Source organism: Sturnira hondurensis, unplaced genomic scaffold, assembly GCF_014824575.4.
Source record: "Sturnira hondurensis isolate 20B ecotype Veracruz unplaced genomic scaffold, ASM1482457v3 Scaffold0012545, whole genome shotgun sequence".
NCBI classification, from domain to species: Eukaryota; Metazoa; Chordata; class Mammalia; order Chiroptera; family Phyllostomidae; genus Sturnira; species Sturnira hondurensis.
The window spans coordinates 1204131-1219127 of NW_028085176.1; the positions used below are offsets into that span (position 1 = coordinate 1204131).

The 14997-nt window shown below is 36.6% G+C and overlaps 1 protein-coding gene across 3 annotated transcripts in view; it reads left to right on the forward strand.

Moving 5' to 3' along the window:
* DIAPH2 (diaphanous related formin 2) overlaps nt 1-14997 on the forward strand; it is a 902023-nt gene that overhangs the window by 659289 nt on the left and 227737 nt on the right. For all 3 annotated transcript variants that reach the window (XM_037060830.1, XM_037060831.1, XM_037060832.1), the window contains one exon: nt 12527-12662. In XM_037060830.1, the coding sequence (XP_036916725.1) occupies nt 12527-12662 (136 nt within the window). The remainder of the gene's footprint in view (nt 1-12526; nt 12663-14997) is intronic.

The following is a 14997-nucleotide window of genomic DNA, read 5'->3' on the forward strand; positions in this document are numbered from 1 at the left end:
GAAACCAAAGGTATACAAGGAATGATGCATAGAGATATTCTTGGTAATTTAGTGTTTTGAGAATTCCTGGGCTGAAAACTATTGTTATATAAAGAGACCAGGCTGCTAAATCCCAGAAAATGTGAACAGTATCTAAAGTGTTGCTAGGTTTTGACCTTTTATGTGATGAAGACCACATTAGGGAAGAGGGAGCTAGAGAGTTTGTTGGGGGTTATTTTATGTTACATGGTCAGGGAATACCTCACTGATAAGGATCCTTTTAAGCAGAGACATGAGGAAGCTGAGAGCAGAAGGAACACAAATGTAATGGCCCTGAGAAAAGGAGACCAGTGGGCTGGGGCACAACGATGAGGGAAAGATAAGGCCGTACAAGTAGGAGGGGGCCGGATCACATAAGGCCTTGGACGGTCCTGGAAGGGCTTTCCTCAGCTCTGAATAGGAATAGATGGATTCTCTGACAGACTAACATACAGAGAGAAGAGAGGCAGGAGGAAGGAGGGGGAAGGCAAAAATTAAAGGGTAGGTGAGGGCAGTGTAGTCTAGGAAGGATATGGGGAGAGAGCAGTCTGGTCTAAAGAAAGAGGGGACACAGTGACTCAGGAATCTTTAAAGGCAAGAAATGTATTATTTTATTTGATTTGGTTTATCCAGTTACCTGTGACCCACTCTGATTAATACCATATTTATGTAGGTTAATAAGCACGACTTTAATCCCCGTCTAGCCACAGTATCAATACAGGTGTGCAATGTGTATTCCTGAGACACTTAAGTGCTTGAGCAAGCTAATCAAGATTTGTTACCCAGTGAGAAAGCTACACCTGTCAGTTACAATTGTAGCTGATTGGTTGATGAAATATTCATGAGATCCTGCATAAGAGGAACCTTATAGGTCACTTGTATCATAGTAAGTGGAAATCTATGGGAAAGAAAAAGTTTAGCAGTATTATAGTACTGATAAAATCTTTACAGGCACTGATTCTCAGAGAACAGTTGCTGCAGCCGGAAATTCTTTGCCCCGAGCATTTGTCATGACTCCTTCAATCAAATACACCCTTTAAACACAGTGAACAAGTATAGGAAAGGAACATCTAGTGTTGTTTGATGCTACAGTGTAGGATTCTTTTCTTTAATGGAAAGCCTTAATTCATCCCTAGTTGCAGCTGAAAAATCTAATGAGTTTTGCCATCATCTTACATAGTCTTTTTCCCCCTCTTATCATCTGGTTGTTTAATTGTCTGTTCAAATGCTGAATAACTTACCTTGGCTCAAATCTTCCCTTTTGTAAGCCAACATGATCATTCTAAAATAAGAGTGAGAAAGATCAGGAAGAGTCTATGAGTCCTGATTTATCTTTGATATTCTTTAGGATTTTCATCCACTTGTCCTAACAAATTAGAGACTTAGTCCATGTTACACATCAGGTAGTGGTAACAGACATTGGGATTTTTGTTTGCCAGTAACTCATCCTTGGTGTCAGGCATGTGCAGCAAATTGCAAAAATGCCACTAGCTTCCAAAATACTTCAAGCAAAGAATGTGTTAGAAGGGGAGAAAGGAAAAATTTTCTACGGAAAAATTTTGATTACATCATGAAAAGGCATCATAGATAGAGTCCCCTTTCATATTCATTGACATGCTCAAGACATCTCTGGGACACAGAAAAAACACTGCTGCTGTAACCCTAGTTCACTGTTCTGAAAAACTTTTTCCTTTCTGTGGTTTGCCTCCTGCTGTGCCCGGAATTAAATGAGAACCCCACCAACAAGCAAAAAGGTTATACTTCTATTTGAAATCTTTCGGCCCAGACCAGGGGTTGGAGCATCATGTTGTAACAGAAAAGTTTGAGTCCCCGTCAGGCTCCAGGTTCAATTCCTGGTCCAGGTGTGTACGGGCGGCAACCAGTTGATGCTTCTCTCTCACATTGATGTTTACCTCTCTCCCTATCTCTCTAAAAGCAATGGAAAAAATGTCCTTGGGTGAGAAGTTTAAAAAATCCTTCAGTAGATGGTTTTTCAGCAAGACTAGCAACCTCCTATGAGTGAAGATGTCAAAAGAAAGTATAAGAAAGCTTAGGGAGGCCTAGGGTAGAGGATTGAGTTTAGGCTAATTCTCCTGACCCCTCCACAAACCTTTAGGCAGAACAAATGAATACTGCATTCTCAGATAGTCACAAAAGAAATTAAAGCAAACTTCTAATTTCTAAATCAAGTTGTTTTGTGGGGGGTTTTTTTGTTGTTGTTTGTTTGTTTTTTAGTCTGTGCTTCATTTTCTCAGGGAGACGATGGATGTTTCAAAACAAATAACACCAAAATGAACGCAAGCAAACAAAAATCACTGCCTTCTTCTGGGAAACTTTATCCCTCAGTTTATGTGACTAGTCCTGCTAGGTGCATGGAACCTTAAGGAAGATGATATGTGAATTTCATTATTGGTCCATAGAACAAAATATTTAGCAATGTTTTTATTTCTTAGATTTGTCAAATTTGGTCTATTAACACAATAATAAGCCCCCAAAACTTCTGTTGTTTATTCTGTCTCTATCGTTTTTTTCCTCTTCTCATGGCTAAGGCAGGCAAGTCCCATTGTTTGTTCAAAGTTTGTAGGTATGAGAGGAAATGTGTTTTCTTAGTTCAGATTTTTACATGATACTACAGAATTGCCATATAATGAAGAATTCTTTCTTCTCCCCAGTGAGCATGCGCATATGTGGTCATGTTCCTGGGTGGAGCAAAATTGAATACACACCCTGGGTTGCATGGGGCATTGGTATTGCCCAACTGTGGAATGATATAATAGTGATAACCCACCAACAATCATTGAATACTTTCTATGTACTGGGTACTCTGCTTAATGGATTTACCTGCAATTTATCATTAAATTGCAAACCAACAGTATGAAGTACAAATATTTCATAGATTGGGAAAGGAGGCTTAGAGAGCTCAGTTAAATAAATGGTCCAAAGGGATAAAACATTATAGTCACTGGACAGCTAGGATTTAAACCAGATCGCTCAGCTCCTAAAGGCCTTCCTGTGTTCACAAGGATATGCTATTCTACTTGGAATGTTTAGATTACAGGCCCTGGCCTCGGAGGAACAAAATAAATAGGACTCTTTCTGATTACTTTTACTCTGGGCATAAAATTATAGCTCGGGAATTTTAGAAGTCTTATCAACAAGATTCATAAAAGAATGAAGCCATAGAACCATCATACTTATCTAGGAAAGAAAAAAATTACAGTGACCATGTCAGCAGTTCCTTAATTTAAATGTTTTATGTGTTCTTTTTATTGTTGTTCTGTTACAGTTGTCTTTAATTAAAAAATTTTAAGTGTTCTGTGTTATTTTAAAAATGGAATTCTATGCAGGAGAAAGAAAGAAGGAGCTCCTACCCCTTGCAACAGCATAGATGGAACTGGAAAGCATTATGCTGAGGGAAATAAGCCAGGAGGTGAAAGACAAACACCATATGATCTCCCCTTTAACAGGAAGCTAAACAACAAAACAAACAAGCAAGCAAAATATAACGAAAGACACTGAAATAGAGAACAAGCTGACAGGGACCAGAGGGGAGAAGGGAGGGAATTCCAGGGCAAAAGGGGAAGGGTTTACAGGAATGAGTATAAAGTGTAAAGGACACAGGGACAAAAACTAGGGGGGGTGTGGAAATGGGAGGGAGGTGGGGAGCACTGGGGAGTGAGCTGGGATAGGAATAAAAGACAGAAAACTGTACTTGAACAGCAATCAAAATAAATTTTAAAAATAAATAAAAAAGAAGTAATTAAAAGACATTTTAAAATTCTGAAGTGGCTAGCATAAAACAAAGACAGTTAAAAAATAAATCTTCTAAAAGCACAGTGTGATTAATGCTAATAGAGTGTCAGGTGCTAGGACAATCCAAGATAAAATTTCACCTGTTTCATTGACTTTTCATGAAAAATAATATCTTGGTGACATATATTTAGTGTACAAAAAGACTTTCAATGTAATACATAGCAGGCTTCTCTATATTGTTTCCAAATGATTTTGACTCAGTATTATTTGGGAATCCTTCTAACATCCCTGATGAATGAAGAAACACTCAGCAGTGTGATCACAATATGCCTCTGGCACCAGAATTATCCGTTTGTTCACCAGGCTGTTTCCAATTTACATTCTTTTAAGGTTAGGTGACTACTCTTCTACAGCTTCTGATACTGGAATGAATTGCAAGTCTTGCCAGGTATTATTCACACAGGTACTCAGAATGATCCAAAACCCAAAAGAGAAGAAAATAAATCTCTGGTTTCTTATGAGCTTAGTGTGGAAATGCTGCATTTGTAGTCATAGATTACGTACTCACGAATTCCAAAAAAAAGGGGACAGGCTTATGCAGAATAAACCATTGAAAACACATGTGGCTTATGCAGGCTTATGCAGAATAAACCATTGAAAGACATCATTTGTATCTTAATGACCAGATTCTTGCCATTCGAACTTTCAGATGTTTCTGTTTGTTATACATGATAATCAGTGCCACCATGTATTGAGCATTTCTTCTGTTATCAAGCATTGTCTTCAGTGTTTTTATATAGACATTAATTCCCTTTAATCTATTTAACAATCACTTTATTTGAGTATCTCCATTATCCAGATGTGGAATCCAAAGCTCAAAGTGATGAAGTAACTAAGTTGTTGTTCAAGGTCACACAGGTTTTAGAATAAATCACAGGAGCTTGGATTTGAATCCAGGTTTACCTGACTTCAATATCCATTTTCCTTAGTAATTTCTTTCTCCAGTTCTCCAACCCTCAAAAATACCTTTGACTTTCAGTGAGATCACAGATCTTGCAAAGTGCTTCTATAGTCAGCACTGATATAGTAAGTCTTTGGAGATGATGGAAGGAATGGTTTTGGTTTTCAGTGGTGGTGGTTTTTATTTCCAAATATCACATCAAGTTTGGGAGATGCTTTCTTCATCGTAGTCTTGGTGTGATTGAGGCTGCCATCTGAGCTTTTTGAACATGCTTATTGATTTTAGAGAGAGGGAAAGGGGGGGAGAAGAGAGGGAGAGAAACATCAATGTAAGATAAAAACATCACTTGGTTGCCTCTTGTACATGCCATGACCAGGAACCAGAACCCATAACCTAGGCCTATACCCTGATGGGGAATTGGACTCTCATTCTTTCAGTTTGTGCGATGATGCCCAACCACTGAGCTACACCCAGTTTTATCCACTTCTCAAAGTTTAATTGGAATAAATAAGTCTTAGTATTTACATGAGTATTTTTGGCCATAGGTCTCATTTGTTAATTATGTACAGCAAAGGAAATAAGATTTTTAATTTATTCATATTTTTTGTGACACAATAGAGGTTTCAGTGAGAGATTTAAAATTAGGTTGGTGAATACATTTTGTAGTAAGCCCTAGAAACATTAATCAGTTACACTTTGTTCCTTTTGTACATGTTTTAAAGTCATTTATTTATTTATTTATTTATTTATTTATTTTACACAGAGGAGAAGGGAAAGAGAAAGACGGAGAGAAACAACAGTGTGCGGTTGCGTCTCGTACAACCCCCACCAGGGACCAGACCTGGCTTGCAACCCAGTCATGTGCCCTAACTGGGAAGCTATCCAGCAACCCTTTGGTTCATGGGCTGGCCCTCAATCCACTGAGCCACACCAGCCAGAGCCCTTTTGTACTTTTTATTGCCTCTTAAAACATAGACATGCCAGATAAGGTAAAGTTAAAGGCGTTCATCTTTACTAAGCCCTTATTATATGAAAGGTTAAAAGGACTTCTGTAAGAAAAACAAGATCAAAACTATGAACAGTAAAATGACAACAAACTCACAACTATCAACAACTGAACCTGAAAAAAACAAAACAAAACCAAAAACAAAAACTAAGCAAACAACTTGCCCTGGCTGGTGTAGCTCAGTGGATTGAACGTGGGCCTGTGAACTAAGGGATCGCAGTTCAATTCCCAGTCTCAGGGCACATGCATGGGTTGCAGGCTAGTTCTTGGAGGTGGGGGGCACATGAAGGGTAACCATACATTGATATTTTTCTCCCTCTCTCCTTCCCTTCCCTTCTAAAGAAAAATGAATAAAATCTTAAAAAAAAAAACCTAAGCAAACAACCAGAACAGGAACAGAATCACAGAAATGGAGATCCCATAGAAGGTTATCAGCAGGGAGGGTAAAGGGGAGAATGGGGGAAAAGGTACAGGGGTTAAGAAGCATCGTTGGTAGTTACAAAATAGACAGGGGGAGGTTAAAAACAGTATGGGAAATGGAGAAGTTGAAGAACTTATATGTACAACCCACAGACATGAAGTAAGGGTGGGGGGAATGCTGATGGGAGGGGGGGTGCAGGGCAAAGGGGAATAAAGGGGAAAAAGAATGGGACAGCTGTAATAGCATAATCAATAAAATATAAATAAAAAATAGGTATGCCAGTAAAACTGAGACTTTTTCTGTAAATATTTCTTACCTTGTTTGAGATTACCACCAAAACACTTTCACCATGAGTATCCTTTTAACAGAACACAGTACTGTACATTGACAGAGTCTAATCAGTTGGCATTCCCCACCCTCAGAAATAATGATTAATGGTTACTTGGTGATGATAGTACTCATAAGTTAGTGTTTTAAAATGTTTAGTGAGGCTCGACAAAATATAAAGTGTTGTTGATCACAGCCAGTTATATAAGGGGTTTTTTTTTTAACCTGAGCTTAAATTTGCTCCTGTTGCTTTTACTCTTTAATTATTTAGGTTTTGTTTATAGGAATCAGGTGAAAAGAAAGTACCGGTATCTCATCCCTGAAGAGAGTTCTCCCCCATCAGCTTTCACATGTAGGAGAGTTAAACCAAGTTTTGAAATATCTTATCTTTCACTCTAGTAAAACTCAAGATTGTTGATATGAAACCATTGCTAAGATTTGCCTTTCCCTTTGAAATTGTTTTCTTAAGGAGAGAGAATTGAACAGGCACATGTTTCCCACCCATAAGATTGTAAAGCCAGAGTCAAAGAATAAAAACAAGAGCAATAGGGTCTTCTTTCCGGCACCAGGCCTCTTCATGAAGACAGAATGGGTGACACAAAGACCAAAATTATACTTCACAGTCTGTGTGGCTTGAAAAAAAAATCTATGTCTTTGTACATGCTTTCATTCATTTTCATTACTGACAAACCATGGAAAGTCTTTTCCTCCTCTGTTTTGGTCTCTTTAGGATTGCACATGCCATTTCAAACGGTGTGCTTGATTCATAGCTAAGTTTATTCATAAAACATTAAGGTGTAAACTAAGGGATCTATTACTTGGTCTGTTTCATCATTTACTATGCCTGTGCTTATGTTGTTTTTGTAGTGTGGGTTGCAAGCCCCCATTTCATACAGAAATTTAACCTCACATATGCCAAATTTCTTTATTATCGAGCCTTTGATATTAATTGTTGACTTATTTTCTTCTACCCCAATTGTATCAGTTTAGATATAAACATTTATTAAGCTTTACTTTATTTTCAAGGAAAAAAAAAACAAGAGAAATATGTGGAGAATGCTACAGAAATAGTGTGATGAAAGTCCATGAACCTCGGAATGCCTATCAATCTACATCAACACTTCTAGTCTCAAAATATGGTTTAGATTTGGGCTTTTTGTATGTTTTTTTTGCAATCATCCTACTGTTTTCATTAGATGATCTTAGTCCGTGAAAGGATGCCTATAAAAAAATCAACAGTCAGGCCCTGGCTGGCGTAGCTCAGTGGATTGAGCGCGGGCCTGCGAACCAGACGATCAAGGTTCGATTCCCAGTCAGGGCACAAGCCTGGGTTGCAGGGGGGTTTCTTGCAGGCTAACTACCAGCAGGAGATGCACAAAAGGCAATCATACATTGATGTTTCTCTCCCTCTCTCCTTCCCCTCTAAAGATAAATAAATAAATAAAATGTTTAAAAAAAATCAACAGTCTTGGGAATTGGATTGCCATATGTATCAAATAAAAATCGATGCCTATTGAAACTTGAATTTCAGAAAAACCATGAATACCTTTTTATTATCAGGTGTCCGAAATATCACATGTTTTTTAATTATAAATATATCCCAAGTATTGTATGCATAGTAAATAATTTTCACATCAATGGGTCTCAAATATTACATGAATTTTTTCAAAGATAGCTTAAGTATTATATGGGATATACTTACACTAAAAAGTAATTCATAGTTTACTTTCAAGTAAAATTTTTCTGAGTGTTTTCTGTTTTATTTGACAACTCTACTTATAAGGCATCATGGTAGTGTTAGTGAATACGCCTGGTTCTTATACTTAAGTAACTGAGTAACCTTGGGTGTCTCACTTAAGCTACCTGAACCTAAGTTTCAGCACCTGTAAAATGAGAAGAAATAATAACTACTTGGCATATTTTCTATAAAGATTAGAAATTATTTACTTAAAACACCTGGCACATAATAGATTTTCATGAAAAAGTAGCTGTTATTATCTGGAAAAATAAGAAATATAAATGGAAGTTACTAGTTTTTTTTTACCTTCGTAATTGACACCACTCATCAGTTAAACAGCCGATTCAACTAATAAGTAGTTGAAGCATCCACCACATAATGTTGGCGACTATTTACCATTCAGAGATTTGACCAGTAATAGAGATAAAAATACTGGGTTGGCCAAAAAGTTTGTTGTTATCATTGTTTGTTCATTTTTAGTAAGATGGCTCTAGTAGCACTCAGTTGTCTTTAATGTCATTCAAAACAATTTTGTTAGATTGTGTTGTGACAGCCGTCATAGCAGCGTGCATTTAAAAAAACTTATCAAAATTGGTGAATGTTTCTGTAGCCATTTAATACTGAAATAGAAGAAAATATGCAACATTTTTGGCATATGATGCTTTATTATTTCAAAAAAGGTAACAATTGAACCGTTAAAATAAATTCAAAAAATCAAAAACAATTTTTAAAAAAAGGTAAAAATCAACTGAAACAGAAAAAAAGATTTGTGCAGTGTATGGAGCAGGTGCTGTGACAGGTCAAATGTGTCGAAAGCAGTTTGCAAAGTTTCATGCTGGAGATTTCTCGGTGGACCCTGCTCCACAGTTACTTAGACCAGTTGAAGTTGATAGTGATCATATCAAGACATTAATCAAGGATAATCAATGTAATACTACACAGGAATTAGCCAACATACTCAAAATAGCTAAGGCAATTAAGTTATTGCTGAAAATGAAAAATACGTCTTTTATGGAAAAAACTAAACAGACTTTTTGGCCAACCCAATATATACAGACATTAGCCTCCCTCCTTTTTCCTGTGGCTTGTTATGTTACTTACCAAAGGTCATATAACTTGTTAGCATCAGAGCCTGAATATATGTTGCCTGCATGTTATCTTTTTTGCTAAGTCACAATTGTATTTCAGTCCTCAAACATCATTTTTGAAAAATTTTTATTAGTTTTTATTGAGATGTAATTTATATATAACATTCACTATTTAAAGTATATAAATCAGTGGCTTTTATTATAGTCACAAGGTTGTACAACCAAGGCCAGTATCTAATTCCAGAACATTTTCGTCAGCTCCCAGGAGAACCCATACTCATTAGTAGTTACTCCCCATTCCCCCTTCTCCCCTCCCCTGGCGACCACTACTCTACTTGTTGTCTTTAAGGGTTTGCCTATTCTGGATATTACAGATAAGTGAAATCGTAACATATGTGGCCTTTTGTGTCTGACTTCTTGCACTTAGCATAATATATTAAGGTTCATCCGTGTTGCACCACGTGTCAATGCTTCATTCTTTTTATGCTTGAATGATAATCGATTGTATGGTTGTATAGCACATTTTCTTTGCAACTCTTTGTTTAACAGTTTAAGCAACTGTTTTCCAAAATGAGTCATCATTTTACATTCACCAGTAATGCAAAGAGTTCCAATTTGTCCACATCCTCACTTTTTATTATCTGCTTTATATTATTATTATAGCCATTCAAGTGGGTGTGAACTGGTTCCTTACTGAGATTTTGATTGGCAGTTCCCTAGTGATTAATGATGTCAAACGTCTTTTCATGGAGTTATAAACTATATGTATATGAAGGGGGACACAAAGAAAAGCAAAATTATCTTCTGGAGGGCAGGCCCCTTGTAGTACAGGCTTCCCTCCACTAGGTGAGTGTTCTGGGAGCCCATCTGTATCAGTGTACCAGCTGGTGGTGTTGTGAGAGGCTGTGTTAGGCTTCAGTGAATTTTTTTTGAAGACTCTATGAAAACTTTTGCCCATTTCATGATGGCTGATTTATGAGCGCACCTTGCCCACACCACACTGAGTGTTAAGCAGTTTTTCACCAAAAATGGCATGACCTCCATGCCCCATCCTCCCTATTTACTCAATCTCACCCTGAGAGACTGTTTTTGTTTCCCCGGAAGAAAAAGTCCTTAAAGGGAAACATCTTGCCAATGTGGAAGAGGTGAAACAAAAGAATGGCAGAAGCACTAAAAGGCATCAAAATCAACAAGTTCAAAAACTCTTTTCAGCCATGGAAAAAATGGCTCAATAGGTGTATTGATTTTATCAAATGGAGAATACTTTGAAGGTGACTGAAGTTTAGAACATGTAAGAACTAATACACAACATTTTTAAAAATAAAATCTGGGTGCTTTTGGGTCCCCCCTTGTATTTTCTCTGCAGAAAGACCAATTCAATTTCTTTGCATATTTGTAATTAAGTTATTTATCTTTTTATTTTTGAATTATAAAAGTTTTTATATACTCTTATCAGACAAAAATGATTTGCAAATATTTTCTCCCATTCTGTGGGTTATCGCTTCAGTTTCTTGACAGTGTTCTTTGATGGATAAAAGTTTTTAGTTTTGATTTTTTATGTCTTATTTATGTCTTAAGTCTTATTTATGTATTTTTTTTCCTTTGGTTACTTGCAGTTTTAGTATCATATCACATTATCTTTTCTTCCTTGAAGAATAAAAGAAGCACTAAAACAGGAGTAGAGACAGAAGCTCTGTCCCCACATTCACAATTGCATAAATGTGTGAGCTTAAGCAAGTATTAAACGCATTGGGAACTCAGTTTCCACATTTGTGAAAAAAAAAAAGCTGGGTTCAGCAGAGGAGGCACTTCATATTTTTTTTATGAACAAATAATCTCTGAAACTCCTTAGGATAGTCGTTCTCAACCTGGGTTACATCTGGCAATCTCTGGAGACACTTTTGGTTGTCACAACTGGGAAAGGTTGATACTGGCATCTAGTGAGTATCGAGGTCAGGGTGCTGGTAAACATGTTACAATTTACAGGATGGCTCCTACAACAAAGAATTACCCAGACCAAAATGATAGTAGTGCTGAGGTTGAGAAAACCTGCTCTAAATTCTATTTCTATTTTTCGGGTTTATTTTAAGTGGTAGTTTTTAAGTTTGTCTTCTGAAACCAGATCATTTTGTGCTCTTAGCCTAGTACTGGAGGTACCAACCTGAAGGGGGTAGTAGAAGAGAGAGGTACCAATGATTCTTGAGACTATTGGTCAAGAGATTTCTTTGAAAATGTTTTCAGGGCTTTTAAAAACTATTGTGTCTTCTAATTTGGAGAAAAATATTTTGATATAGACACCTCCAGGCAAAATCTTGTAGATGTGTTCATGTTATTGAGTCTCTTTCTTTAGGGTTTCTGGAACAAAATATTTTTTGTGAAATACTTGGTACATGTTGTGAAGTGGATCTAATCAATCACAATGGGAAAGAGGAACAGAACAGCTTGATGGAAGAAATTTTCATTAGTGAGTTCTGTGACCTCAAAGAAAGTTAATATTATTATTCTAGCTGATCAGTTTACTTCAACTTTATCCCATACCATCTACTGGAATGTACTGATTCTCTTGAGTTCCATAAATAATCTATCTAAGATAAAATTGACAATAGCTTGAAATATGTTTCAGCGTTTCTAAAGATCTTGGTATGTAAAAACTATTCAACTTGAAGATATTTCTTCTCTGTGATGATATGGCTTATAATTTCATGCCTTTCACCATTAGAGTAATCGTCGCCACCACAAGCACCACCATCATAGACTAGCACTTTATCAGGGTATCCCATTTTTCCTCTTAAAAATCTTTTGGGGTAGTTTTTTTATCCCTACTTATCAGATAAAGCCAAAAGTTACAGTGGAATTATAAAATGCTTGCTAAACCATAGTTCCATATTAAAAAGTTTTCTCGTATATCAAAACTGTTTCCTATTTCAACAACACAGAACATCTGTTTATTGTTAAATCTATATACATTCATGTCCCTAATTTTATGGCCTTTTGTAATGTTGATTAAAGCCTGAGTTATTTCTAAATGTTTTCAATGCCTTAGAATTACTGTTTTTTTTCTCAAAAATGTATGTATGCACCTTGAATTTGGTATAATATTTTCCCATCTCTGAGCACCCACATGCATGTGTGGATATGTAATATTAAAATTGTACAAGTTCTCCAATATATAAGTAATGGTAGGATTTCTATTTAACTTTTTTTCTATATACAGGAAGCAGTAAAAGAAAACAATAAGAGAAAAGAAATGGAAGAGAAGACTAGGAGGGCAAAGCTTGCAAAAGAGAAAGCTGAACAAGAAAAGTTGGAACGCCAGAAGAAAAAGAAACAGCTCATTGATATAAACAAAGGTATGAAGTACTTCCATTTTTTCAAATGGTGTATAAAGTGCAAAATAATTGCACGTAATTCATTTTGGGTTATGAGGTGAATTGTGGTTTTGGTAGAAAAAAATCACAGTATTATTAATTACTTGTGTCAAATTTCGCTCATGAAATTACATGTATTTCTTGTCACCCAATACTGAGCAGTCAGGATTTTTGGTAACCAATTCAAGGTAATATGTTCTTGAAACAGTCTTATTCTCTGTGTTTTTTTTTCTTGCCAAATTATATTATGTTCTGGATGAGGCACTGGTGAAGAAGAAGAGGGCAAGTTGAACAGAGAAAAACTGGTATGGGGAGATGGGCATTATAGCTCTAATTTTAATTTTGTTGACAAAGAGCAGCAACAATTAACACTTTTCCTTGGAGGCTTGAACATTTCAAGTCATAATGGATATTGACAGCACTATTTTATAAATTGAAGAAAAATTAGGAAAAGCATCCTGCTTAGCTGTGAGCCTAGGAAAAAAATGTTGGTATGTCCATGTAGTATAAAGTAGTTGATTTCTTGGTTAGCAAGAATGACTGTGTATTAAAGGTAGGTATTTTTGGATTTGTTTCTTTTCTTTATAAATAAGCATAAATAAAGTGATTGGCACCAGATAGCTGCACCCTGAATATTTAAGGATGAAAAAGCATAGCTTTGCCATTGAGGGTTACAGAATTTAAAAATGAAAAAAAAAAACAGAACAAGATAGAAAATAATAGGATTAATATGGACCAGTGTAATGATAGTAAAAATTGTAAGCACTGTATAATGTTGAACATGAGCCATGTACTGTTCTAAAACTGTCACATGTTTTAAGTTAAGTAGTCCTCATAACATCTCTATGAGGTAGTTTTTTATTATTGTCTCATTTTACAGATGAGGAAACAGGCTCATAGAAATCAAGGAACTTGCCCAAGGCAAATAGAAAGTATTAGCACCAAGATTAGAATCCAAGTAGTCTGGCTGTGGAATCTTTGCACTAGTAAATGCATTATTAAATCATGAAACATGCCCTGGCTGGTATGGCACAGTGAACTGAGTGCCAGCCTGCGAAACAAAGGGACACGGCTTCATTAGCAGTCACAGCACATGCCTGGGTTGCAGGCCAGGTCCCCAGTAGGGTGAGTGTGAAAGGCAACCACACATTGATGTTTCTCTCCCTCCCTTCCTCTCTCTCTAAAAATAAGTAAATAAAATCTTTTTTTAAAAGCAGCCCTACCTGGTGTGGGTCAATGGACTGAGTGCTGACCTGCAAGCCAAAGGGTCACCAGTTCAATTCCCAGTCAGGGCACATGCCTGGGATGCAGGCCAGGTCCCCAGTAGGGGGCGCACAAGAGGCAACCACGCTTTGGTGTTCCTCTCCCTCTGTCCTTCTCATCCCCCCTCTCTAAAACTAAATAAATAAAATCTTTTTTTAAAAAGCAAAAAATTATGTAGCACTTACTGTGTACCAGGAACTTGACTGGGAGATTAACATATATGAACATACTTAAGTCTCATCAAATCCTATTAGAAGAGTGCTACTCGCTCATTTCCAGATGAGGAAACTAGGCAGAGAGTACCTTGCTCAGGTTCACAAAGACAGTAAGAGGTAGAACTAAGATCTGAACCTAGGCAGCCTGTGGCCCAAGTTACTTAGTAATAATTATAATGTATTCTTCTTATCATTATTACTCACAATTATTAATCAGTATCAATCATCCATAGTAATGTCTCTAAATGGTTAATCTGAAATAATATTTATTCCTATTAAGCTATCCTTCACACCTTTAAAATATGCAAAATCCCTGGCTGGTATATCTCACTTGGTTGGAATGTCACCCCGTGTAAACCAAAAGGTCGCAGGTTCAAGTTCTGCTCAGGGCACACGCCTAGGTTGTGGGTTGGGTCCTCTGTCAGGGTGCGTGTGAGAGGCAACTGACTGACGTTTCTCTTTCACATCAATGTTTTTCTGCCTGCCTTACCCTCCCTTCCCATATATAAGTGTGTCCTTGAATGAGGACAAAACAAATTAAAATAAAAACATAAAAATTTTCAGAAATTGACAATAGTCTATCTTTTCTACCCATAAAATAAATGTAACATAATCTAATTTTAAAAGGAGTAAAAAAGTAGACCAATGAGTTAAAATATAGCATAAACATCATTTAGCAAATAACTTCATATTTAACCTCACTAGAACTGGTCCTGACTAAAGACCACTCAATTAAGAAAAGCATTAGAGCACAGCCTGGAAATAGGTATTTGTAGGAAGTTCTCCCTTAAAATGTGATAAAGTTCATTGAATAGCACTGAAAGTTAGCCCCCTTATAT